Source organism: Protobothrops mucrosquamatus, unplaced genomic scaffold, assembly GCF_001527695.2.
Source record: "Protobothrops mucrosquamatus isolate PMUCROS unplaced genomic scaffold, P.Mucros_1.0 scaffold22009, whole genome shotgun sequence".
Taxonomy (NCBI): Eukaryota; Metazoa; Chordata; class Lepidosauria; order Squamata; family Viperidae; genus Protobothrops; species Protobothrops mucrosquamatus.
In genome coordinates, this window is record NW_015407764.1 from 1 (window position 1) to 1,928 (window position 1,928).

At 34.7% G+C, this 1,928-nt stretch overlaps 1 protein-coding gene across 1 annotated transcript; it reads left to right on the forward strand.

Moving 5' to 3' along the window:
* Positions 1-43: 43 nt before the first annotated feature.
* Positions 44-1,670, forward strand: LOC107301995 (cyclin-G1-like). Its single transcript, XM_015831135.1, has 2 exons — positions 44-307; positions 1,413-1,670. The coding sequence occupies exons 1-2, from the start codon at positions 44-46 to the stop codon at positions 1,668-1,670; spliced, it is 522 nt and encodes a 173-aa protein (XP_015686621.1).
* The last annotated feature ends 258 nt before the right edge of the window (positions 1,671-1,928 follow it).

Sequence of the window (1,928 nt, forward strand, 5' to 3'; positions counted from 1 at the left end):
TGTTTTGCTTGAAAGCAGTCTTGATCTAAATTTTGTATTTCAGATGATTGATGTGTTTGCAACAAATGCGACTCCTGAGTTACTGCTGCAGCTCAATGCATTGCTTGAGCAAGAATTAAGATATCAGCCAAAGCTCTCTGGCTTGCGAATAATTGAATCAGCTCATGATAATGGGCTCCGGATGACGGCAAGGTTGCGGAATTTTGAAGTGAAAGATCTGCTTAGTTTGATTCAATTCTTCGGCTTTCGCACAGAGACGTTTTCTCTTGCCGTGAATTACTTAGATCGTTTTTTATCAAAAATAAAGGTAGGTCTTTATGAAGTTACAGTGTAAGCCAGTTTATTTTTATTTTGATACAAGACTTCAGATTGCTGCTAATTTGCTTTTCAGATTTTCAGCTGCCAAAGAAAATTTTATCATTACAGCATTAGTTTGTAATCCTAACATGCAGCTTTGCCATGTAAATCTTATTAACTGGAATCAATACTTATTTTTAGCTGAATATAGTAGATAAACAGCTCACAGTAGGAGCATTTACAGCAGAACTTATAGCAGCTAGTATGGCTTAATATCATTACAAATACCAATTGCATTTGTACTTTTTGGGATATTTAATAATGACAGACAGGGAAAACCTACTATGATTATTTAAACCCTTTCCTTGCCAATCTTATTAACAGTACCAGAAGTTGTTTTATTTCTTTTGGTGAATGCAGATCATCATTTCCTAGCCTGGTGCTAGATTGTTTGACTGCAATTCCCATAATTCTCATTAATCTGTGGTTCCTGGAATCTGTAGTTCATTACAGAAGATTGACCTAAAAGACCTTTCTGTTGTCTTATGCAAAATGCATTGCTTCAAGCTTCTGTACATGTTTTGGAGACACATATATAGAAGCTTGGATCGATGTGGTCTTTAAAAGTTATGGATTCTTCAATGAAGTAAAGATGAAAGAAGTTCCAAACAAGTGCATCCCTCTAATAACATATTTTAGAAAGTACTATTCTAAATGTGTGGGTGCCTTTCTGGCCTGTATACTGAACTGAATTGTTTTGAGGGATAATATACAATGAATAGGTGCTTGATTGATGTTGAACAGCAAGGCATGAAAGCTTACTTTTCTGAACAATAGACAACATTAACCAAAGTGGTTCCACACTGGGAATTCCTATTTTCTTAAATATAAACACACTAAAAGTTTAAAAGATAGCATAGGAGAAAATAGATTAAGGAATTATTGCTTTTTATTTTATGTAAAAAAAAAAGGTTGCTATAAGCCCACAGTTAACATTTTTGGGTCAAAAGTCCTATTGAGTTACATAATATTTACTTTGTAGGTTTGCAGTATGTATGTAAACCAAGTACACTGTAGGCTTCAACTGAAAAATCTTTTTTTTTTTTCTCTTCTAGGTTCAGCCAAAACATTTGGGCTGTATTGGCTTAAGTTGCTTTTACTTGGCGGTGAAAGTCATGGAAGAAGAGAGTAATATTCCATTAGCTACGGACTTAATCCGAATAAGTCAGTATCGGTTTACTGTTAGTGACCTAATGAGAATGGAGGAAATTCTTTTAGAGAAGCTACATGGGAAAGTAAAAGCAACAACTGCCTCCCAGTTTCTGCAACTTTATTGTTTAATTCTGTGTGACAGCATCAACTGTGAAAGGTAAGTCTCCTTTTCTGGACCAATTTGGAATTAAACCAAAAAGAGATTTATAGAGAGAAAATGTCCTATGTCCTAGCAGGGTAGTAAATGTCCAAGAATCCCTTTTTAAAATAACCAAGGTATGCATTTGCAATTCAAATTTTAACTGTGGGGTTGAAACTGTTAAACAGGGTCCCAATATAATGTACATCACAGCAGACAGACATTCTGGCTTTAAGAGGTATTAATATTTACAAGGCTGTGACGTACAATTCTATTAATC